This window comes from Penicillium concentricum, assembly GCF_028827145.1.
Source record: "Penicillium concentricum strain IBT 3081 chromosome Unknown utg000004l_segment0_segment0, whole genome shotgun sequence".
NCBI classification, from domain to species: Eukaryota; Fungi; Ascomycota; class Eurotiomycetes; order Eurotiales; family Aspergillaceae; genus Penicillium; species Penicillium concentricum.
This window is the reverse complement of record NW_026622757.1, coordinates 2197754-2220042: the sequence shown is the minus strand read 5'-3', so window position 1 is coordinate 2220042 and position 22289 is coordinate 2197754. Positions and strand designations below refer to the sequence as shown.

The 22289-nt window shown below is 48.0% G+C and overlaps 8 protein-coding genes across 8 annotated transcripts; 5 read left to right on the top strand and 3 right to left on the bottom strand.

The window, feature by feature from the left end:
* Positions 1-994: 994 nt before the first annotated feature.
* Positions 995-3092, top strand: N7517_009789 (DUF2985 domain-containing protein; the record flags this gene model as incomplete). The annotated part of the gene is made up of 4 exons (XM_056727512.1): positions 995-1676; positions 1735-2130; positions 2183-2257; positions 2311-3092. The coding sequence occupies 4 exons, from the start codon at positions 995-997 to the stop codon at positions 3090-3092; spliced, it is 1935 nt and encodes a 644-aa protein (XP_056576084.1).
* A 347-nt stretch (positions 3093-3439) lies between these two features.
* On the bottom strand, positions 3440-4324 carry N7517_009788 (uncharacterized protein; the record flags this gene model as incomplete). Its single annotated transcript, XM_056727511.1, has 1 exon — positions 3440-4324. The coding sequence occupies one exon, from the start codon at positions 4322-4324 to the stop codon at positions 3440-3442; it is 885 nt and encodes a 294-aa protein (XP_056576083.1).
* Positions 4325-5574: 1250 nt separating this feature from the next.
* On the top strand, positions 5575-7132 carry N7517_009787 (uncharacterized protein; the record flags this gene model as incomplete). Its single annotated transcript, XM_056727510.1, has 2 exons — positions 5575-6668; positions 6745-7132. The coding sequence occupies 2 exons, from the start codon at positions 5575-5577 to the stop codon at positions 7130-7132; spliced, it is 1482 nt and encodes a 493-aa protein (XP_056576082.1).
* An 849-nt stretch (positions 7133-7981) lies between these two features.
* Positions 7982-9729, top strand: N7517_009786 (MFS transporter; the record flags this gene model as incomplete). The annotated part of the gene is made up of 5 exons (XM_056727509.1): positions 7982-8101; positions 8245-8305; positions 8363-9036; positions 9087-9189; positions 9245-9729. Coding segments are annotated over 5 exons (1443 nt in total), but the record flags the coding sequence as incomplete, so codon positions are not given.
* Positions 9730-10157: 428 nt separating this feature from the next.
* On the top strand, positions 10158-11366 carry N7517_009785 (agmatine deiminase family protein; the record flags this gene model as incomplete). Its single annotated transcript, XM_056727508.1, has 1 exon — positions 10158-11366. The coding sequence occupies one exon, from the start codon at positions 10158-10160 to the stop codon at positions 11364-11366; it is 1209 nt and encodes a 402-aa protein (XP_056576080.1).
* Positions 11367-12616: 1250 nt separating this feature from the next.
* N7517_009784 (type III PLP-dependent enzyme) lies at positions 12617-14111 on the top strand (the record flags this gene model as incomplete). The annotated part of the gene is made up of 4 exons (XM_056727507.1): positions 12617-12854; positions 12928-13323; positions 13385-13966; positions 14020-14111. 4 exons carry the CDS (start codon positions 12617-12619, stop codon positions 14109-14111), a joined length of 1308 nt encoding a protein of 435 aa, XP_056576079.1.
* Positions 14112-14594: 483 nt separating this feature from the next.
* N7517_009783 (putative clock controled protein (Ccg-8)) lies at positions 14595-16170 on the bottom strand (the record flags this gene model as incomplete). Its single annotated transcript, XM_056727506.1, has 2 exons — positions 14595-15814; positions 15924-16170. The coding sequence occupies 2 exons, from the start codon at positions 16168-16170 to the stop codon at positions 14595-14597; spliced, it is 1467 nt and encodes a 488-aa protein (XP_056576078.1).
* A 1412-nt stretch (positions 16171-17582) lies between these two features.
* On the bottom strand, positions 17583-21962 carry N7517_009782 (RNA dependent RNA polymerase; the record flags this gene model as incomplete). The annotated part of the gene is made up of 1 exon (XM_056727505.1): positions 17583-21962. One exon carries the CDS (start codon positions 21960-21962, stop codon positions 17583-17585), a length of 4380 nt encoding a protein of 1459 aa, XP_056576077.1.
* Positions 21963-22289: the final 327 nt, after the last annotated feature.

Here is a 22289-nt window from a genome sequence, read left to right as displayed (position 1 = left end):
CACAGGTGACACTTAGTATATTGTCTCCTTGCACAATATCACAGTTGTCTTACAAGAAATCCTTGCTCAATTTGAGCCCGGATTCTGAACCAAGTTTATTTCCGTTGGGCTCATTTCTGTCAGGTATGCAATTACCTCATCTACCTGGTTTGCGACCCTAGAGTACTGCTATGTTTCGAAAACATTGGCTAGTTCAATGTCAAAATGCTTCACAGGCAGCTTCGGCCTGATCTGAGGGCACAAAGATTCACTTTGCTGTACATTGCAGAGTCGGCTAAAAGATCCCTGCCTTGTTATATGTTTTAAACATATTTTGATAGGAACCTTCACGATTGGGCTGACATGGGCATCCAGTGTACGATGTAGCGGTAATCACCAATCTCACAATAATACGTTTAAATAATTCCCCAGAATGACCATGGAATGAGTTAACCTATGTTGTAAGTTCCTAAACAAGCCTGTTTATCGCCACGATATTTTATAAGGCATGTAGATCCATATGGGTTCTAATGACGTCCCCATATTGCCATCGCTGCGTCAGGTATCTAGACACCTTGATTCTCAGGCATCATGTAAAAGCTTGATAACTAGGTAACTACAGTCCAATTTGGGCAGTTTATTGGCCAGGAAGTCAGGACTTGCCACTGTACACAATCGGAGGTCTGACTCTCAACCTTGATTCCGTTAACAGGAAAAGAGAAAAAAGAGACCTTTAAATGCAAGCACATGAAGATCGACGGTTTAGCGTGACAATGGACGTGTGAACTCCACTAAGCTCGTCACTGCGGAAAAGAAAAAAAAAACAAGATTCGGGAAGGGCTGAGTCATCCTTGGATTTAAACACCCCAAGAGATCCAGAACGTTCAGGGACTGTTTTCCATGTGGATCACAAAGGGGGAGTTCAGGTCCTTGGTTTACTTATATTTTCCTTTTGTTCTTGGGCATAATTGGATTGTGTGATATTATCCCCCCCGGAACTCGTCGCTCCAGCAATATGGATCGTATCGACCCGGTCGAGGATAACGCCTCTAATGGGAACCCTCAAGGGACCCAACCCACAGGGCAACCCACAGAGTCCGGCCCCGTCAGGCCAGCAGGCCCTGCCCCGTTGCGCACTCAAGGCGACTCACGGGCGCGACGACCGAGTATTCGCTTGTCTCGCTTCCCATCTATCCCTTCACTAGACAACGTTAATCAACCGTCTCAACCCGGTGGTCAAGGTCAACCATTCGAACCGCGGCCTATCCGATCCCCTCCTCCCAATGAAGAGGACGAAGCATGGCTAGCGGGTCGGCGGCGCAGTAATTCGGAGCCAAATCCGGGACGATGGTCATCTCCCCCTCCTGATCTCTCACGAGTGGCGACTCCCATACGAATGAAGCCTGTGACCGAGGAGTCCTCACACCAAAGTCCGGCACCAACCTCTCCAGCGGCAGTATTGCCCGGTCGAGACACTCACTCCGACTCTGGGCAACTGGATCCGGAACAAATCGAGGCCCCTCCCGCACTAGCGCGACCGGCGGGTCGGCTTCGGCGAACTAGCCAAGCTGCGTTGAATGCCTTTACTCGAAACCGGGCAAGCACAGTGACAGGAGCTGCACCAACTCTGAGCACACAGGAGGAGCAACGACAGAACGAGTATGGATCTCACGTCGTCGATGTGCTGGATGTGATCGGTAAGCACTGGTGCCAAGAGTGATACAAAATCCATGATTTTAACTTACCCAAATCTAGATCCTGAGGTCTCTGCACTTTCCACTCTCACCAATGTCCAAAACTCTCTCTTCGTGCCGAACCTCGGTGGGTTCATCAATCGCATGCCCACCTATACGATTTCACGACCACAATATTCTTCAGATGAGGAACAGGGAACTACAACGGACGAGGGTGAACCCTCCAAGGGGGACAAGGCCAAACAACGGCCGACTCTAGCAAAACTTCATTCATTTTCGAGTATGTCCTCGGTGTTGCGTGGACCCAAGTATGCCGTTCTCCCAGAAGGGCAAGGGCTTGAAGGATGGACCAGGGAAGATTTTGCCGAACTCAACGATCACGTTCGACATATGCTTCACTCTCGACGATCTAAGTTCAAACGATCCATGAAAGGATTTAGGCAGTACGTCCGGAAGCGTGAGTGACACTCCCCGCCAAAACATCTTCGCCAGATACTAATTTCGCCTAGCTCTCGGTTTTCTTGTAACTCTCTACGCAACTTTGATCACCCTGTTCGGTTTGGCCTGGGTTCTTTTCTTGATTGGTGAGATCTCCTGGAATGATGCTTTTTGGCTAGTATACTGACATTCACTTCAGGTTGGATCAATGTCGGTGGAAAACAAAATTATATTGTCAATATCATAGATAACGTTTTGGTTGCCCTGTTCGCCATCATGGGTGATGGACTGGCTCCTTTCCGCGCTGTCGATACATATCACATGAGTTTCATTGCCCATTATACATTCTTGTCCTGGAAGCTTCGTCGGAAGCGGGCCCTGCCAGGCCTCAAGGACAAGAACGATCTGCCGTCGGTGCCGGAGAAGGACGTTGACGTTGAGTTCGGTGACACCGTGAAGGAAGACGAACACGAATTTTCTGTTCTCGATGCTCGCCAACAGTTGCGATTGATGCATCACCAGAATAAATTTGCAAAGTCGCATACTTTCTATAAACCACACGAAACCATGACCCACCACGCCTTCCCCCTACGCTTACTCATCGCTATTGTCGTCATTCTTGACTGTCACTCTTTGCTCCAAATGGCTCTTGGTGCCTGTACCTGGAGTATGGAGGACTACAATAAGCGCCCATTCGCTCTGACGACGGTTATCCTTTGCTGCTCCATCACCTGTAACATCGCGGGTGGTGTGATGATCATGATTGGTGATCGACGAACCCGAAAGAAGGATGTTGTCGAGCGGCTCTTCCGCCAAGAGCTGACCGAAGAAGCCATGAGGAAGATGGAAAAGAAGAAGGTCAAGGAGGAGCGCCGCAGTGCTCAGATCGAGCGGTCCAGTGCCCAAATTGAGCGGCCTAGTGCCCAAATTGAGCGGTCCAGTGCTCAAATTGACGGCCCGAAGCCGTATGGCGGCACCTGATTCCAGCAATTTCCATTCTCTCACTTACGAACGTCATGACACGGGCATTAGGAACGTTGGTCCAGCTGGATCAAAGCGTTCCTTTCATTTGCCCCACTTGTACAGATTGCCAACTGATATTAATACTGTTTTTGCTCGTTGGTTTTATATGCTAGCTACGGAGTTTCATTGGGTCCCATATAGGGATGACATCTGCTTTCTATGATTTGTTTTCTGGCCTACGGTAGCGTTTTGATTTTAGCTGCATTAGCTTGTTATTTTGGAATAGAAGGAACGTAGATATGAACAATATGAACATCAATCCCTCGCAGAATGATACGAATTCCATGAAATTAAACGAAGGCCCGTCAAGTAGTGATAGTAACCTTCTCCCCAACCCATTTCCCTCCACCCTTAACAATCTCCTCAAATATCCACTCACCAACTAGAGCCCGTGAGATCGTATAACCAATAGCAGGATCACTCTCCGTCCCAGCCCTCACTTTCTCCAATCCCGCCCCTTTGCCCCCTTCCTCCCCGTCACGAACAGGAACCAGATGATCCCCCGTCAAAAAGCTAGGTCTCACAACAACAACTCCAGCCGCAAGCACACCAGCATGTCCCAACTCAACATCCTTATCAAGCAATTTCTCCATCTGCAACTTATCCGCATGCGGGATCGGCAAGAGAACAGAGTACATAGGCCTGAACCAGAACGGCACATCTTTATTACCAGGCAAATGCCCAGTCGTCGATATCACAGTGACCCTTGGCGCAACAGCACGATATGCTTCGAGCGAGGCAAACCGCTCAGAAGCAATCTGCGTCAGCGCCGCCAACAGCGCGCGTGTTGTCTCTTCTGTGATGTGCGGGTTTGAGAGCTCAATGTGTGGCAACGCAGGCATGCGCATCTGAGTATTTGCGCATTTTGTTTCTTTAGTAAAGGAAATTGTCGGTGTGCCGCCTATGCCGGAAATTATGCTTGTTACGAGAGTACAAGCGCCATTGGGTGTGCTGTTGGAGTTTGTGATGAGTGTTTTCGTGACGCTCTCCACATCTGTTGCATCTCCTTCAATTATCTCGAGCTGGCGAGACAGAATTTCCTCTGTTATGCCATGCTGTGAGAGGAGTAGCGTTGTGAGTTTTGAGGGGGTGCGGGCTAGGGCTCTGGCGTTGTAGCCGTTGAGAAGGGTGTGGGTCAGGCAGACGTTGGCGCAGCCGCCGGTTGCTCCGAAAAAGGCGATGGTCGTCATTTCACGGATTGGCTGGTGTGTATAATTTAGGGTTTAGATTGTAGATTGTAGATTGTAGATAGAGCTTGGGGTTTGCTTGTATTGCAGACCTTGAAATGGTTTGTGATAGTGATGACAGAACCCCGAGGATTCAAAGATCCTTTATACTAGTGATTGTGATATACCATCCTTTCAGTGGGCTGATATTGGCTCTTGGAAATCTATCCGTCCCCGATTTAGGCAAACAGCAAGTGAGGTTATAGTATAGAAAGTGTGGCCGTGTAGTCTAAGCTCAGCACAAGTGGCGTATGCTAGGTCGGAAATGGTTTAGTGGCGGACGAATAATCCACCGACGCGGGCGAACTGTTCTATAGTCAACGATATTGTTGAAAATATAATAGGAGTAAGCACTACATTCTAGTACTTGAAGTAAGCATGGGCTATATAAAGAGTTGAAGATGGGTGGAATAATATCTGTGTTTTTGGCATTTTCCTCCAGAAATATATCTACAGCACAACAGCCTGACAGCATAACACGAATATTGGAATAATTTTAAATTGTTCCTTGTTTATTTTATGACCATTGAGCATTATCCATTAATCCCCCAAAGCGATAGATGCTCCCCGTCTATGAGATTTGGCTCAAATTATTACCAAGCTCTAGATCTAAATATAAGTGATAGGTAGAGAAGAACAACAAATACTAATGATCTGAAGTCAGTCAGCTTTGCACAAGAGCAAGGTTATAGGAGCTACGTGGTATATTTTGTTTCTGTAATTGTTAGTTCATTTGTTTGTTTGGATTGAGATCCATTTCATAAAAGTCCGAATATCTCGCCTAATACATATACTTCTATTTCCTTTTAAGCTTGTTTCCATGGCTGGTAAGCTGCCCTAGTGTAGAGACAAATATATGAATACTGTTAACCTCCGTTTGCCCAATCATGCCATCAGTAACTTATTATGCTGGTGGCCGATGAAACTTTAAGCCTCTAGCATAAAATGAGCATCAAATGCTATGCAACTTGTCCCTGTAATGCAGACACAAGAGCAACAAAGGCAAGCCCATTTTTATATTCCCCAATCGCTCCTGAGCTAAACCGCATCAGGTTGGACTAGGCAGCACCAGGCAGCGGCCTGGGCATGGAGAAAACCTAGCTCACTTATCGCTCAATATAAAAGCTACCACCTCCATGATAGAATCAATCTATGCGTCTCAGACTATCTCATGATTTTGACATACCTTGAAAATTCCGGGCTCTCCGCACGACATGTCTATCGAAACACTCCCAAAGTTAATCAAGTCCTACCTCGACAAAGAAGACCCCTCAAACGCCGTTGATGAAATCCTACGTCTAACTGAATACCTGATCCTGTCCAACCATCTCACCGAGGCCCATCTGATTGCCTCGGCCGTGTACAGACTGGTAACAGATTTCAATTTCACCGACAGGAGCGACGGTGATGACATCGGGGTATACACTCGTATCACTCTAGAGATCTTTTGGACTGTGAACCAATCGACTTTCCCCCGACCCAAGAGGGCACTGGCTCCCGGTGGGAAGAACTCTGAAACCTGGGTATCCAACCAGCAATGGGGTAAATACCGAGAATGTACCCGTACGGGATGGATGTTGGAGCACGTTGGGCTCGCCGAGCCAGAGAATCCCTCTATCTGGCGCGAGACGGACGACCCAGCCATGCTGGCGATGTGTGTGCGACTGCTCGCGAAAACAACCACCCCGTGTACTTACCCGCCGGACAATTTAGCACGGGAAGCACTCAAGGCAGCGCAAAAGTTCTATTCAACACCGGATATACCAGCGGAAGTGTGTGGCCGGGGCCCCGACAAGCCAAAAAGACAGTCGTATTTACTGTATCGGCGGTTGGTTGTCGAGCTCGCGATTCGCTTGGGCGAAATGCAAACAGCAGCAGATATCCTTGGCCAAGGGCTAAGGCAGGATTCATTTCCTAATGGGGGCTCGTTGGAGGAATTTTTGATGGTGCCTGGTATCTATGATGTCTTGCCTCTCTTAGCTCGTGGTGGGAAGGAAAGCAATCCTTTCTTCATTCCCAAGGAGGACGCAGTGGTGATGGTGAGGGAGATAACCGCTGCGTTGGAGCTACGGGCTGAGCATGGGAGACAGTGGGAACTGCATCCATCTAAGGTTGGATGGAGGGAGTTGTTAAATCGACTTGCTGAGGGGACATGGAAAGCCCACCCCAAAGAGTGTCAGGAGATGGAAATAACGCATCCCATGGATCTCCTGTACGAGCCTGCCACGGAGGAGGAGATCGCGGCAGCAGAGGAAAAAGTTGGTCAACTACCCGCTGATTTAAAAGATATGGTTCGAGTGGCAAACGGGTAAGTACTGCAAACCATATGACCCTGCGGAAAGGACGCCGATATCGTTTAATTCATGACTGACTAGATCATCCAGATTCCTGGGCGGCTGGCACTTCTTCGCAGGTGGTATGTCGGGCATTCAATCGATCAGAATAGATGAAGGTGAGAATGCAGACCCTGGCTATATGCATTTCGAGGAGGAGATGGGAGAATTTGAGTACGAGATGATCCAACTTGAGGCCAGCACCGTATGCGATGGATACAGTCATTTCATTATTCCTCCTAGGTGTTGGAAGGAGGGTAGGAAGCAGGAGGGGGTAGAAGTCAAGGACGGCGAGTATCGGTATTGGTATCACGCATCTTGGAGCGGAGTCACTCACTGGAACTCCGTGAGGGACTTTGTTTGTCACTGCGTGGAGGAGGTCGAGGAGATGATTGAGAAGGGCGTAGAGGAGGATTTCGAACCAAGCTCGGATTTTTAATCCTGGGAAAGTGTATGGCAGTCTCTTACCGCCAATACGCCAGTTCCGATTTCGTTTGTACGGTTTGTCATAGTATATCTGAATGCGATGAAGTACACAAGGTAAATTCCAGGAAGCTCAGAAAATAATTTGATTCCAAGTGACAGCTTGGGGCCAGACTTTTATAGATATGGGCCCCAGGTTTACCGCGCAGGAAACGACAGCAAAGAAGTCAGAAACGAGAGGGCGCGGAAGAGTTGGAGAGGAGAGCCATGTTGTGATCTAAGACCTAGGATTTAATACAGTGTCGGACTAGAGGGAAATTGACGATAGATTTTTCATGGCTAAAAATGGTGGAGTTCACGGCCTTGGCTATTAGGCATACTGGTTGTTGGGCATGAATGCAAGTTATCCTAGCTCAGCGTATAAATACTAACTCGAGTACCCGTGCAAGAAAATACTATATAGCTCAAATTCTCAGCTAAGCTATGTCATTGCGGTTCACAGAGTTGCTACAGATTTATGAAGACATCTGTCCGACCTGGCTTTGATTTGTTGGACCATTTCCATTCCTGCGACTTCACCGAATATTTGATGATAGTAGGCACCCCTATTCGTCTATATTTTAAGTAGCAACGTCATTTTTATATCTAAATCACAGATCAACATCGGAGGATCTCCCTTACAGCGTCTAGCACAAAACCCGATTGCAGCTATAAACACATCGTCCCTCTGAGCGAGAATCTTTACCCAATCGCGACGGTTAATGCATATTGAATTTTGGACTGCATATAGAAAAAAAAAAAAAAAAAACAAGAAGAACAGGGCCCACCTATTTGAATTTTCAATTGTCTCAACTTTCATCCTCAGATCCTCTTGAACCGGGTCAATCATGACTTGGTCGAAGCCATTTTTGAAGCTTCGCGACCAGCGACCGTGGCTGTTGCCATTGAGGTCCTCACAATCCTTCATAGTGACGACGATTTCTCTGTCAATGTTCACGGTATCTTCCCCGGTCCCTTAGCATCTAAACAATATAAGCTCCAGCTAATTAAATTTCTATATAGGATCTCTTTCTCTATGCTATGGTACACATATTCTGACCAAGACCCATGATCCTTACCTGACCACAGCAGATTGTCCCTGTCATGCCTCAGGCATTAGTTTCACGAGCTGGAGTAGCATTTGAAGATAGTACGAAAGCTTTACAAAGATAGATACTCATTTACTAATATCAGTCTCTTTTGATAGGAGAGTATTGGAACAGCGTCCTCCTGATCTCTGAAGCCGTCTCGGCACTTGCATGCTGTCCGATACTTGGATACTTGTTAGACGTCTCTGGAACACGCCAGGGCCCATATCTATCTGGACTCGTGTTACTATTTGCATCTATGGTAATTTTTACAGCTTCACACTCGGTGACATGGTATATTATCGCCAGGGTGCTCCAAGGCGCAGCAACGGCCATGGTATCGGTAGCTGGTCTTTCAATTGTGACAGATGCAGTAGATAAAGCGAGTCTTGGACAAATGATTGGATATCTTGGCACCGCCATGACATTGGGGTTTATGTCTGGTCCATTACTGGGAGGACTGGTCTACGAAGTTGGAGGATTCTATGCCGTTTTTGGTATGGCTTTCGGGATCATTGCTCTTGACTTGTTGTTTAGACTCGCTGTTGTCGAAAAGAGGATTGCCGAACATTGGTTATGTCTCACTGATGGCGAGCGGCCAAGTCAGGAAAATGGTTATATTCCCGAGCAGCCACCATACGGAACTATGGGGACTATAACCAGTAACGGTCATATTGTCACGGAAACTTCTAAGAGTACTTTTGCGCTGGGCAAGCTTTTAAAGCAGCCACGGATTCTTATTAGCCTCTGGGCAGTTATAGTTGGGGCGCTTGTGGTCTCAGCATTCGATGCGGTATGGAATGCAGTCTTTTATGTTGGAATTGCACTGACACTCCTATATAGACACTCCCAATCTTCGTGGAGAACACATTCCAGTGGAATGTTCTAGGCGCAGGTCTGATATTCTTGCCAGGTGCTTCAGTGGCCATTTTCCAACCATTTTTTGGTACGCCGAGATCATATCACCATACCTTATTGCATGATCCTGACCTGCTTTCTAGGGTTTTTATCTGACCGGCTTGGATCGAGAGTGATTACCTTCGCAAGCTTTGCCATTCTATCCCCGAGTCTGATTTGTCTTCGTTTCGTCGAGGAAAACTCACCATCTCACATAGCTCTTCTTTGTGTGATTCTGGGTCTTGTTGGAATGTGCATCGACTTGAGCGAGCCGGCCTTGATAGTGGAGATGCAGCGTGTCCTGGATGATATGGAAGCTGGAGACCCTGGGATCTTTGGGGGTAGAGGTGCTGTGGCTCAAGCTTTTAGTTTAGAGAATATGGCACATTTTGGCGGTTTGGCATTAGGACCTATGGTAGGTGGGTTTGTGGAGTTCAAATATGGTTGGAAAATTATGACTCTTGCGCTGGGAGTTCTTTCTGCGGTTACTGCTATGCCTATGTTATGGCTTAGTGGTCCTATGGAAGAAGTCTCCTGGACCGAGTCTGCTGATGAAGAGATGGAACGTGAACCCCTGCTGGCGGAGTAGCATGTGTCAGGCTGTGTATAGTACAACCTTTTCTTTTATCGCATTTATTTTGAGGACATGACAAGTAAGCTCAGGTAGATTTAGTTATCTTTCACATCACTGCCGGTGAAGTTTAGCCATCAGATCACTTGAGTATGTAGTGTTGACATAGAGGGCTTTCGTTGTACGTTACTCTTCAAACATCTCCCCGGCTGGTTCCTTTCTGTATCAACCCGAAAACCATGTTGTCTCTCGGTGATCTAATGGGGAAATACCATTCCGTACCGAGAACACAACTTGACAATCGTGAGTAACGTTCAAGTATTCATAGTTACACCAGTAGATAATGCACGATAATGATGAGGGATAAGGCAACCGAATTGCATCTTTAAGAAGAAGAGAAACTCCAGCTTGACATGAGAAGGGCGAAGGATCCGGTGACTATCAACATGAAGCTTTTCGAGCGATCCCAAAAATTGCTGTCGAAACTTTATACCACCACACGTACCTTGCTCCAATCTTCTCATATCCGCGATGACATCAAAGTTCAAAGCAGCTACGTCTTCCCAGCAGAGTCAGAGTGCCATGAAGCCACAATAATGGGGTTACCATCTCGATGTTCCCTACCCCCCGATCAGTATGATGCTATGTGCAATGAATTAGCTCAACTAGCGGCGGCGATCACTGAGTTCGAACCGGTTCGACTGTACGCGAGGCCCGAAGACATCCAATTGGCCGAGTCCTTAGTCAAGACTTTTGTGAAAGATACATCGAAAATATCTGTCATTCCGTGTCCAATCAATCACTGCTGGGTGCGCGACACAGGCCCAGTCTACGTACGCGACACAACAGGAGCATTCCCAAATCAACGGTTCGCAATCAACTTCCGGTTTAATGAATGGGGTGGGAAGAAACCCGAAGACGACGGAATTTGCTGGGGTCAGCGATGGCCCGTGATGAATGAAAGGGCACTGCAGGAAAACACTGATTTCGCGCGGTGGGTAATCGAGCACGACTGCGAGCCTAGCCCCGTTACGCAGGTCGAGACTTCGATTCGCGCCGAGGGCGGTGGTCTCGTTACCGACGGCGAGGGAACCTTGCTTATCACGGAGAGTAGCATTGTATGCGATATGCGCAACCCAGGGTTGTCCAAGGGCGAGATCGACACGGAGCTGAAGCGAGTGCTCGGGATCGAAAAAGTGATTTGGTTCCCGGGGCGGCGCGATGTGGATATTACCGATGTGCATATGGACGCTGAGGCAAGATTCGTGCGCCCTGGTGTCATCGCTTACTCTAAACCACATGCCATTGCGCCAGACTTGTGGAAGGAGTTGTCTATGGAGATCTGGGAGATTCTGGATCGTGAGACGGACGCTAAGGGTCGGCGCTTGCAGATCCACACTATTGAAGAACCCGACCCACGAGGCTTGGTCAAATCAGAACACGATGAACTTTCGGCCAGTTATGTAAATTTCTATTTTGTTAACGGGGGTCTGATAATCCCTAAATTCGGTGATGGAGAAAGGGATCAACAGGCTTTGGAGATGTTTCAGCAGTTGCTCCCTGAGCGGGAGATTCGGCAGGTGTATGCTAACGCTATTCCCCTTACTGGTGGAGTTCTTCACTGCGTGACCCAGCAGGTTCCTGCAATGAATTGAACCAATGAGAATGGGTGGCATTGGGAATATTTCTTTTTGGCTCGGTTTAAAAATAAGATAGCTTTGTCAACATGCATCCATATTTAGGTCTGGGAGATAAATTCTTACTCAGACATCGCACAGCATATACATACTATTGAATATTTGAACCTGCGAATATTCTATTTCCTTTAATTCCTGTGAAACTAAAATCTTCGGGGGCTGGAGGAAGCTCTGGGGCAATGTTACAGGGAGCTGACTCTCCCTGTCGCAAGGTATATATCTTAATTTTCAAAGAAGCAAATATAGTAAATCCTAAGCTCCCAAGTCTAACTGGTCCAATGTGTAACAAATCTAATTGCCCGACAAAGTCGAAAAATACAAAGATCGAGGGCCCTAGTGAGATCGAACCAGATGGGAGACGGGGGGTCGTTTTAGGGCTTCAGCTACGCCTCAAAAGATCGGCGCATCACATCTGAAAGTTGAGTTCCTGCATGTTGAAACTTGAACTGAATTTCTATGACATATAAGTACTCAAAGTACTAAAAGTACTATGCTTTCATTTTTCATTTCACCGAGACATATTCAATATTTTTAACCCGGGGAATATCACGGCATTTCAGCTTATTCTAATTGCCAACATGCTGGTCACACTACTCAAATATTTGTAGATATGACCTTTGATGTACATGTGCGACGATGTTCTCTCGAGTTTCGCCAGCTCGACGCCACCATCTCCATAATAACTACTATTGAGCCGATCACATACGCTATATATGGAGTACTCCATACTAGCTTCGAATCATGCAGAATTGGCTCAATCGGCCGATCTAGTCACTAGTCGATGCGAGTCTTCAGCTCATGCACACAATACATTCCCCCCGTAAAGCCCTAAAAAACACACGTCAATTTGTCTCAATAAAGATATAATTGGCTCCCTCACAACTTAACTGGAGAAGTGAGGCCTTTATCCCGTGTGACTTATTGCTTATTCCTTTCCGTAAGATCCAACGTAATGCAGCGTTTTAATTGCGTGCAAGCGTGCATTTAATGGCTTTTCTTCATCTTTTAGCATCATCGATCGATGCTCAAAGTCTCTTTAAACGATCGGTTCGCACGGCGATCGCCGAAGAGGAAAGTGAATCTTGCTAAAAAAGGAATCCATATACTTCAGGGCTTTTGTATTATGGTCCTACATATATTTTGCAATGTTGTTTCAGTTACAGAACTCTCCATTTTCCCCAGTTCTCGATCGACTACTCTCCACCATCATGGCTCTTCTCCCTGCTCGTGAGGCCGTGAACATTGGCAAAGTTATACATGCCACCGGATATCGAAACCTCCCACCAGATGAGCTAGTTGATCTCGCGATTGAGAGTCACATTGCCCATATAATTAAACGCTCTCGTGTTGGTGGCGATGAATCATTCTTCATTGCCGATTTGGGCCAGATATTTCGCCAGCATCGTCGTTGGACCCAGAATATGCCCGGAATTCGACCGTACTATGGTATAACATTCCTGTTCTATAATATTCCTGGTTTTTGGATGTCATTTTGTAGAAAACTGACATTCTTCCGCAGCGGTGAAATGCAATTGTGACCCAACCTTTCTCAAAGTTCTTGCGGAACTTGGGACGGGTTTTGACTGCGCTTCCATTGAAGAGATGCGTGCAGTTCTTAACCTCGGCGTGGATCCAGCCCGGATTCTCTTCGCCAATCCATGCAAAGCACCCGCCGCGGTAGCGTTTGCACGCGAGGTTGGCGTCTTGCGAACAACATTTGACAACATCGACGAATTGGATACCATCAAAGCACACATGCCAGAAGCTCAGCTGTTACTTCGTATCTATGCAAATGACGAGGATGCTTTCATTTGTCTGGGCGAAAAGTTTGGCGCGCAGTTGGATACGACCGAGGAGCTACTTTCAAGAGCTTGGGAGCTTGGACTGAATGTGATTGGTGTTAGCTTTCATGTTGGTAAGCTCTTGGGTACTTCGGATTTCTTTTAGCTGGTCGGGTTTATTGACATTCCTATTAGGGACGGGTGCTACCAACCCAGCATCATTTTGCAAGGGCATCAAAGATGCACGTCTGGCGTTTTCACAAGCTGAACGTCTAGGTTTCCACCCCAAGATTCTCGATATCGGCGGCGGATTTCAAGACGATTGCTTCGAGTCTATGGGCCCTATTATTCGAGAGGCAATTCGGTCGGAATTCCCAGCTGGTATCACAACGATCGCAGAGCCAGGTCGGTTTTTCGCTCGTAGTGTGTATACTCTTGTATGTCGAGTGATTTCACGACGCCGTCAGCTTGGGAGTGCTGCTTTATCTGGTGTTCCAGACATGCTTTATCAAAACGATGGCATATATGGAAATTTTATGAATGTGATTATGGAGAAAGAGATCATGGTTCCTTATTTGGTCAGCAAGAAGACCAGGGGTTTCTTGAATAAACCAAAATCAGGGGAAAGCGAGAAGACAAACGATGCTGTTCAAGTACCAAGTCATCGATACTCGATCTGGGGACCTACATGTGATAGCACCGATTGTGTTGTGCGCGAGGTGGCGCTTGATTCTGAAGTCAAGATTGGAGATTGGCTCAAATACAAAAACATGGGAGGTGAGTACTGTCATTTTATATTTGGAATTTCAATAGAACTGACCGAGTCCTAGCATATACAAGTACTACTGCTACTCAGTTCAATGGCTTCAGCAGCACCTATGATACATTTTATGTCAACAGTGAAACATTGCCTGATTATTAGCCGTCGTTCTGGTATTTTCTTTTGACTTTACACGTTATAATTGACGGCCTTGGGCATGTTAACCGGGAAAAAATCAGGAAACATGGGGTTAGCAGGATTTGGATCGCTTACACGATCTCCTGAAAAATTCAAGTGTAAATTGATGAATAGCCTGCATTCATTCAGCATGAGCGCGCAGCCTCTTGCGTATATCTATACCGAAAACCATAATATCCATAACTATAATAGTAGGATGGCTGAGCCCATCCAAAATAAAACAATAATCGCACGCTTAAAAAAACAAACACCATAATTCCCAGGGGTTTTCCTATCACTCCAGATGGAATGAAGCTAGCAGAAAGGATATCAATCATGAGAAAAAGAAAAGAAGGCCTCAGAGGAGGAAGGGGGGGGGGAAGACATAAGAGAAATGCCGAGATAAGAGGCAAGAAGTGACAGAAATTGAAAATATGTGAAAGAGAGACGAGAGGCTGTTGGACGAGGTTATACCTTCTCCATCCCGGACATCGGGACGTCGTCCTGAATCGCATTCTCTGGGAGAGACTGCTTGATATCCATGCCATACGGTTGAGCGTCGGAAGCAGATTCGCCCTGCTTCTCTGGCATGTCGGATGAAGCTCCGTTCTCGGGTCGTTTCCGGCCGAGTCGCTCGCACCAGTGCTCAGCACTGACTAATGTGTCATTGACGACACCGCTGACCTGCGCCATCATATCTAAACCCTCTTGGGCAAGCACTAGAATGCGATGCGCACTGACTGTGGCATCCGAGGAGGCAGCTGCCGAGTCTGGTGGGGGCTGCGATGTGGACGCAACCTGGAAACGGTGCGGCAGAGACGTCAGGTGTCGACGCACTAGATGACGTGCATTTTCTGGCAGGGCGCCTCCTGCATACTTGGAAACCACATCCACTACCTGTTTCAAGGTCGATAGCACATCAGCCTTGACAGCTTGGATGCGCTGGATAAGCAATGAGGCATTGTCTTGGCCACTGCCTCCTGCCTCGATATCCGACTGTGATTGTGATTTGTGGGCTTCCCACTCGTTGACAGCACTATGTAGTGCTATAATAGATTTGCCTAATCGACCGTTTGCCCATCGAAGCCAAGTCAGGCAATATTGTAGACTTCGCAGCGATTCATCGCTCATGGCGACTCCAAGTCCGGAAGTTGAGATAACCAGTCGGCTTTGCCATGTCGCCTCATTACGTCTTCCTGGTTTCTCTTCGTAGTGAGGAGACCTTGTTTCGTCGTACGGGGGAAGCGATTCAGACATAGAGAGATCGGACGAGCTCCGTGTTCGCGGCGGGTGAGCTGAGCCATCCGGTCCCTTCTCCGCATTCATCGTTCTCGGTGACACATTCCCATCCATCTTTCGTCGCTTGCTGGCGTGTTTTGGGTCTTCGCTTGTAGAATCTCGTCGCTGCAGCGCCCAACGAAGACCGCTCTCGACACCAGTCTTGCGGCCTACTGTACCGACGGTGTTTGCGACAGGTGATCCAATATTGCGCTCGATGAACTCAGCACCGGACTTGAATCGCGGCGAGTACGATTTCGATGTGGCGTACGCAGAAACTGAGCCGTTGATAGCAGAGGAGATAAGGGGATGGGTGGAAGTCAGCAGAGACAACAGTGGCTCTGGCGGTGGTGGGTCCGGTGAAGTGATTGGAAGGGATTGTCGCGCTGTTCGAGGCGATTGTCCAAAATCTGATTAGATTAGTTAAATGTCCGTCGCATAGGCATCCCAATCCAGCGGACACCGCAGTTGCGACACTTTCAGTGGGCTGGTTCGGGATATCAGAGCCATATCACATACCGGAGCGAAGCCCCTCAAGGGCTTGCGCAGCTTCGAGATCATCCATCGATAATACACTGGCAGCTCGACGAGATCGATCTTCTTTATCAAGATCCATCACAGATGGATGGGCATTATGACAAGGCGCCGTAAGTGATGGGGCGAGGTTACTTGTAAGCGCGGAGGGGAACGAATTGGTCGAGGTCAGAGCTGTGGCGTTTACCCTTCCGGCAGGTAGTTTTGGCCTAGCGGTTTTTGGGGGTTCCATGGCGGGTCACAGATCCATAGAGAAAGAGATGAACCCCAAAGACGTCGGACTTTCGCATCGTATCGTCTTTCACGTGAAAAAGTGTCAGTGCCACTAGTCCCAATCAGGAAGGAAGGGAGTGAGGTAATCACATTCCCACGGTACCTGCTCGGCCATACATTCCGCTATGGCCGTCCATGTACCTTTTTCTCATCACATGTCAAATATCTGTCCCTCGCCCCAACAAACTACATTCAGTCGCCCCTCAGCTTCGATCTTACCGAAAATGATTATTTACCCTTTGATTCATGGAAAGTCTGAACCAATTGTGTTATGCGTACGATGTATGTTGTAGCGCACTCATCTACCGATAGGGCTTCTCAATACCCAGGCAATCCCTCCATCTGTATTCCACCCAAGTCCAAGGTATGTATACCTATCGCAACGCATCCTACATGTATTATACAAATAGGCAACACACTTGTCCTACGCCTACGGAGAAGTTTCCCTGATCCCGGAAAAAGGCACCATGAACCCCTCCTAGGTTCATCATTTCCCTACGTTTCCATTTTTATCATTGCCAATGTAACTCGACTAGTACCTCTGTGTGCATGTACCCCAACATGCGCTAGGATATGCTCGACAGGTCTAATACGAGAACGATTGTGATTGCTCTTCATCCCTGGCACATTTTCCCACGAGCCAGTGCAATTCTAGTTAGAAGGGTGTTCGGTTCGCTACGGAGTACGTCGGTTGCACCTCTTTTTTTCCTCCTCCGTACGTTGTACACATGTAATGTACTATGTAGATTGACATTGTCCCGGAAGACCTTGCTCCGTCCTATCACATGTCTACATGGAAGGTGCTTTATAGATCTTTGGCCTGCGATTCCCATTTGCCGCTCTGTATACCGGGTAAAAGAGGTACTTACAAGCCTGCTTTCTCTTCGCCAAGGGTATTAATGTATTTTAATACTTGGCACGGCACTCCGAAGATAGTCTTTCAGCTCTTTCAATTTATAGGCCCAATCTTATATTTGTTGGGCGTATGCTTCCTGTTTCGGCTCATTGAGATCGGCATGTGACGTGGGGGCATCCTAGCAGTTGACATTTGGGGACTAGGATGAACTTTCTCTCTTACAATATAGTGTTATTGCGGTTCACCGGTAGTTAATTTATGGCATTTAGGCAAAAGTCTGATATGATTTGCTGAAAGTACCTAAGCTTATGTTTAGTGACATCGATGGAAAGGTATCTATCAACTCTGACATACATGTATGTAAAACAACAAGGTATCTATCTCATGATATGTCCAACATTCATAGGCATCACAAGAAAATATCGCTCAAAATCATAATGATATCAAATGCAGGGTCGTGGGTGGCGTCACTCGTATCTCATTCGATGGACAATTTGTCCTCCAATCCATCCCTTCTAAAAGGATAGCATGGCTTCAATGGCTTCTCCGTCTTCATACTCTTCATATTCCTCTGCATCGTCAACCCCATCCACAGGCAATTCATTGGCCGTGAGATGTGCCACCATTTTCTGATTCACTCGGTAGCAGGCGATCACTTCATTAGTCACAAGGCGAGATGGCGAGACAGACGCCTTGATCTCGCACAATGTCTCCCCAAAGGCGTGGAGAATAAACCGAGAGTTCGGACATCGACGGTAGCCATACGAAGCTATCAACCGTCGCCACTCATTGCGGCTGTTTTGCCAAGTATGGATGAGCGGATGATTGCCCGAGCTGGGAGGAGCGAGTGCACCCGCATTCTCGGCAGCTTGACGTGATATGGCAGAGAAATCGTCGCCCGTAGAAGCAGGGTGTCCTTGGTTCCACTGCTTGTATAGATCCTCTATCGACTTTCGAACTTCAGCGAGTGTGTCTTTTAACTCTTGAGTGTGTTCAGAATTGCTCTTCGATGCTTCTTCGGCTTCACTCCATGGACGAATAAGATCATTGTCGAGCTGATTCTGGATATCGTTCTCGGGGAATGCCTCGTTGAGACCTGAGAGAATTCTGCGAAGCTCCGACCGTGCGACCTTAAACTTGAGGAAGTCGACAATGTTCGACGGGTTGTACTTGCGGTCTGTGTCCCGATACGCGGGAAGCGCACGTTGCCTAGGGCTGACGGTCTTGCGATATTCTTTCCAGGCTTGCTCTGAAAGGTGAACTCCACCTTTCCGACCATCCACAAGATGACCCAAGAGACAGGCCAGCTCTTTCGCTTTCGGAGAGTCGACTGACTCATCGTATGCCAGTTTCTCATGCTCAACGGTACATCGACCCAGGCTTGAAAGATTGAGGTTGAAAGCGAACACACTTTCCAAGAAGTGTTCTGTCGACTTCAGCGAGGCCATCGGGACGGAGTGCTTGCTGAGCCCGTAATGCTCTGCAGGATATTCATGGGCGGGCATTGGAGAATTGTGAAACTTCTCGACAATCATTGAATCCCAGCAAATCCACGGCGTGTCACCATCGTAATCTCCCCCAGATAGCATACCGGCTAGAGGAAAGTTTCCTGTAGTGGGAAAGACAATCACATCTTTAAAATGACGCAGTTTAGCCTTCCATACGGCTCTGCGCCGTTGAATATCAGACGGTAAATGGGCAGGAAGTCGGCCCACGAGAACATCTACTCCATCAAGGAGGTTGTCTTCAAAGTGGCCCTGTGGATCCCGACAATTATTGGAGAAGCCAAAGTGAACTTCATCCGGTCCGAGAACTCCATATGGATCCGCAATGCAGTACGCATAGGTTGAAAGAGGGACCTGAATTTTGAGCTCTTCGACATGTCGCTCAAGAAGCCATGTCAGATATTGGCGGATTTTCAACCGGAGCGGGAAAAAGTCGCGTGGGGCAAAGCCAGCCTCCGAGAAACGGATGATGGACTCAGCATCACTGGTCACCCACTGCTCCATTCGTCGTGCTTTGCCAGTTCCATCCTCACCGGAGGGTCTGAGCTTCTGAAGCAGGGCTCGACAAACCACGGGGCTATTTGATCGAAGAACCTCAAGGAAGTCGTCGTATAGACTCTGCACACCATCACGCGTGAGCTTGGCAATATACTCCTTCACGTTTCCTCCATGTTCCAGAATTGCAAGAAGTTGGATATCAAGGTCAACAGGGTGCAGTGGCTTAGCCCAGTTGACTACTTCAAACGTCAACTTTTCATCGTCAATCGGGTCAACCCATTCCTGTGGATGAGGGTGGATTTTCAACTGCGAGTCCGAGATCTGAATCCAGATATCATCTTCATTCATGGTAGCGATACTGGATTGGTGACAATCAACCATCCAGAGGCCCTTCGCGCCTGCTATTCTCCCCTGGAAGCAGCTAGGCGTTGCGGTGGTTATGCCCAGTTGGTCGCAAATTTGGTTGGCGAGAGTCCTCGATATCAGAGCACATCCGTCATTCATGACAGCCCGGGTTGGATCGTCTCTCAAACGAAGCACTTGCGTTGGCTTTACTGTAACCGTCGCAAATGTCTTCGACAAGCCGAGGGAGATACGTTGGAAGAGCTTGCAGTTGCTTTGATTGGCATTCGCAGTTTTGGGCATATGCCATTCTAGCAAAGTATCTACGCTCATCGGAGTATAGTTGTCACTTTGCTGTCGAGGAGGGGCCACCAGCGGTGGCAACCGCTGTCCATGATCAAAGTCGTTGCCATCAATGGCGAAGAGCTCGACACGAAAGCGAGGTTCACCCTTGGCCTTTCGCTTGGTTTTTACTTCTTCGACATAGAATGCTCGCCACGTCCGTCCGAGACAATGATGATCATTCCGTGTGAGCCAGGAAGCAACACTCTCGCGAAAGACAGATGGATAGGAAGGTTGTTTCTGATGGCTGGGAGGCCGATCCGGGGCTGGAACAGTAAGAGTCAAGAATCTATCCGATCCAAACCTTCGATGAAAGCGACATGTCCGCTCTGGCTTGAGCGGGTTGAGTTTCAATTTGAAAATACCCGGCTCAGACTCATCACACCAGTCCAAGTCTCCCGACAGCACCACCACCTCCGAGTGCTTATCTGATTTGAAATCACCAACAGCAGCATCCCAGGCCCGACGGGGCGATCTCTCTGGCAACGGCCGGTCATAACGTCGACCAAGCCCGCTGACCCATGACCAGAAATCATCTTGAGTGTTGAAGCTAACACGATCGCCGACGAGTATTTGCTTGAAGGGGATACCCCACGCACGTCCAATTCGTTCCAGCTCGTATCGGAATCGCAATGGAATTGTCGCCGAGAAGGATTCTTCTACCGAAAACGGGCCGTAGGAGAGGAGTTCATCAATGAACTCCTGTTTGAGAGAATACTTCGTTTCAACGGGGTCACCATTTACCATCATGGAGATAGCAGCAGCGTCTACGCTTCTTAGCATCTTTACGCTAGCCATGTACCCGACGACCGAGTCTGCATACGTTGATTGGGTATCCATTGGCTCGGTCATGTCTGTCATGACCGAATCGAATGATTGCCCCATGCTAGCATCGCGAGACATAAAGAGTGACGAAGTGACCGTCGTCGGAAAGCTGGCATTGAATGACTGAGTCATACTAGTCATACTATTGCGCTTGGATTCATCGGATGCCGCGCTAAGCTTCTCAAATAAAGTAGGCTTCTTGAACTCAACATCTTCCTGGGCAGGAGAGGTTTCTTTGCCGGGGCTGTTGCCAAAGCCAAACGATCGAAGATCCATCTGTCTCAACGGCGATTGGGAGGGTGATCTGACCGATTTGGGGGGTTTGGATGACGATTGGACAGATACAGGGTTCCTCGCGGGTGATTGGGCGACCCCTGAATTCTTCGCTGGCAACGAAGTGCTCGTCGAGCTCCTTGTCGAAGGGAGAATATTGCCTTGAGGCTTAGGTGGTTGTTTAGCGACCACTTTCCTAGGGATTGATTGGTTGAACCCTTGGTCCTGTGCTGGTTGTGGCTTTGCTGGCGGAGGAAACGTCGCCGAATACTTCGCCGGCGAACGGACGGCCTCTTGGTTCTTTTCAGACGACTGAATGGGTCCATCGCTTCTTCCGGTTGATGGGCGAACTTGACTTTTTGCTGGCGGCGCAATTGCTACCGACCCCGGCGTAGGAGACTGAATCGCCCGATGGCTATTGACTGGCAAGCTCGTAGCCCCAGAACTCCTTCGAGACCCTCGAAAGGCTGCTTGTACCATCTCGGGAAATTGCAACCCTCCATCCCCATTCTTCCCCAAAGGGGACTGAGCCAACACAGAACCCTTCACTGGGGAATTTGGTGCGGTGTGGAAGTTTTCGTTTTCGTCTTCATCTTCATCATCAAACCTTTGTCTCTTTGGTGATAAGACCTTGGCATCCCCAAAAGAATGAGCAGCTAACCTTTTCTTCGTGTTTGCAACACGACCATTCGCCAAAAGATATTCTTCATCCTCCATGAGGTTCAACAGGTGTTTCATGCACATATCCTTCTCAGGGCCGGTGAGCGAGAGCGGGACCTCGGGTTCCTCGCTCTGGTGCCGTTGGTTTGCCCGGCGGGCTGCATTGGTTCGATAGACAGGGTTCTGGGCTTGGATCTGGCCGGCCGACGGCAGGTTCCCGCGGACCCATTCCTCGAGGTTGTTAATCAGACTTCTCTTGTCGACCTTGTTATTGAAGAAAAGTGGGCGAATATGCTTGTAGATCTGACTAGGGAGGCTGGTGTTTCTCGCTCGAGCAGAAGGGGACTCAATTCCAGGGAGGGGAATCTCGAGACCAAATTTGATGTTCACTTTTGTAATAAAAGTGCGGAAATCATCTTTTTGATGTTTTGGGGTAGTGGGATGCTCCATATTCATCTCAAGAGAACAGGAGCTCCCATTCATTCAGGGAATGCAATTGATATCTTTTGTGAGGGAGAAAAACGAAAGGTTCGACTCCGTCTGGGGATTCTTCGTTAGTCTTATGCGAAGGCATTGGTGAGGGTAAACAAACAGATGCATTGGGATTTCCTAAGATAGGAATTCAGGGTATGAGTTTCTTAAATCGAAATGACTTCTTCCGTTTGACTCGTCAACATTGGCAGTTCTCTACTACTCATATAGGCAGTAATTCTACGGGTGGTTGCTGTGCAAAAGTCCTGAATCTGTTTACCCGCGCCAACTTCGGGTAGATGCTAT